This window comes from Alligator sinensis, unplaced genomic scaffold (assembly GCF_000455745.1).
Source record: "Alligator sinensis unplaced genomic scaffold, ASM45574v1 scaffold1667_1, whole genome shotgun sequence".
NCBI classification, from domain to species: domain Eukaryota; kingdom Metazoa; phylum Chordata; order Crocodylia; family Alligatoridae; genus Alligator; species Alligator sinensis.
This window is the reverse complement of record NW_005842504.1, coordinates 507,689-509,465: the sequence shown is the minus strand read 5'-3', so window position 1 is coordinate 509,465 and position 1,777 is coordinate 507,689. Positions and strand designations below refer to the sequence as shown.

The 1,777-nt window shown below is 66.2% G+C and overlaps 1 protein-coding gene across 1 annotated transcript in view; it reads right to left on the bottom strand.

Moving 5' to 3' along the window:
• The window catches only part of LOC102374756 (signal-induced proliferation-associated 1-like protein 3), a gene marked incomplete at its 5' end in the record, with an annotated part of 8,863 nt that extends 7,087 nt beyond the window's left edge, over positions 1 to 1,776 (bottom strand). Inside the window, 3 exons of the mRNA XM_025213062.1 lie at positions 13 to 223; positions 1,178 to 1,308; positions 1,581 to 1,776. Of these exons, the coding sequence (XP_025068847.1) occupies positions 13 to 223; positions 1,178 to 1,308; positions 1,581 to 1,776 (538 nt within the window). The remainder of the gene's footprint in view (positions 1 to 12; positions 224 to 1,177; positions 1,309 to 1,580) is intronic.
• Position 1,777: the final 1 nt, after the last annotated feature.

The following is a 1,777-nucleotide window of genomic DNA, read 5'->3' as shown; positions in this document are numbered from 1 at the left end:
ACACCCACCTACCTGGCCCCCCACTCACCCCCTGCTCGTCCAGCTTGAGGAGCTGCTCGGTGACCTTGGCCGGGGCTGCGGTCAAGGCCAGCCGCAGGCAGTGGATGTTCAGCTCGGGGACCACGTACTCCAGCGCGTCCTTCAGGGGCAGCCCCCGCCCCGTCCCGGGCTTGGTGGTGGTGGGGATGGCATCCTCCGGGATGGAGCCCCGCAGGGTGGCCAGCTGCACCCGTGGGAACAGGGGGAGGGAGGTGTGAGGTCACTGGGACCCCCAAACACTCCCCAGCCAAGATTGGGGGAGATCAAGTGCCCCGATGCCCAGATTTGGGGGAGTGAGAAATCCTGCCCCGTGCCACACTATACTGGGGGTGCTGGGAATACAAGGGGAGAGGAGAAGAAAGCGGCGCGGGACGGGAGAGTGACGGGGTCCAAGCTAGGTTTCCCCCGTTCCTCTCCCCCTCGCAGCCATCGAGGGCTCAGGACGTGGCGACCCTGAGGCCGTGCCCTGCACTCCCGTGCCCCACAGCCCTCGATGCCCCTTCCCCCCCAGCACGGGCCCAGCCCTCGGGTGGATCTGGCCGAACTCTCCACTCCCCCACACCACCACTGTTTCCCACGTGGGGGAAACGGCCGTCCTGGTGTCGGCGTTACACTGCCAGCCTGCTCGTTTCATGCTAGCACCCCTCATCCTTGTCTGGCGAGAGACGGCCAGGAATCAATCCCCTGGGACCGTCTCTTCGCCACTTCATATGTTATAAACCCTTGTCCTGTCCCCACTCCAGCGCCTCTCTCCGAACCCCACCAGGTCTGGCCTTGTTAGACTCCCCCACTGCACCAATCCCCCTCGCTGCCCTTCTCTGCACCTTCCTCAACTCTTCCCCATCTCCGGGGTGCAGACCTGAGCATCGCATCCAAGCCATGGACGCCCCGTGGACTCGCAAAGGGGAATTGCGATGTTTCCACGTTCACAACCCGCTCTTAATGATCTTCCCCCTCAGGCGCATCCGTTAACACTCATCTGTGCTGCATTTCATCAGCCACTGGAGTTGCCTGTTGGCTCCATCGTGCCAAAGGGGCATCCGGCAGTCCTAGGAGATTGTCCCCCTCAACTCGCTCCCCCCGGGAGGGTGCTGGGGGTCCTGGGGCCGAGCCTGGGGGCGCCAGAGTGGAGACTCACCTCGCTGGTCCGGAAGATGAGGCGGTACTGGTACTGCGGCCCGTGCTCCTTGTGATCCTCCAGCCGCTCCCGCCGGATGCTCACGGCCACGGGGCCCAGCTTTTCATCCACACCGAAGTAGTTGGAGTGCTCTGTAGGGGCGCAGAGCCGTCAGGGCAAGGGGCAAAGGGCACGGCACCACCTCCCCTCCGAATCGCTCTTTTCTCCCCTCCGGTCCTACAGCTTTGAAGCCCTGCGGCTCCAGGGCAGGCCCCCCCCCGCTCCGCCAGTACCTTTGCCGTGGAAGTAGTCGCGGTAATAGTGGGCGCCGAGGTCAACGTGCTCGATGCTGTAGCGCTGCAGCCGCCCCGGGTCGCGCTGCTGCTCCGGCGGCACCTCCGGCCCCCCCCCGCTCCGCCAGTACCTTTGCCGTGGAAGTAGTCGCGGTAATAGTGGGCGCCGAGGTCAACGTGCTCGATGCTGTAGCGCTGCAGCCGCCCCGGGTCGCGCTGCTGCTCCGGCGGCACCTCCAGCACCGAGACGCCGGCGTTGGTGCAGCGAGCGCTGAGCGGGGGCTCGGGGCCCTCCGGGCCCCCCGCCGCCGGCCCACCGCGGGCAAAG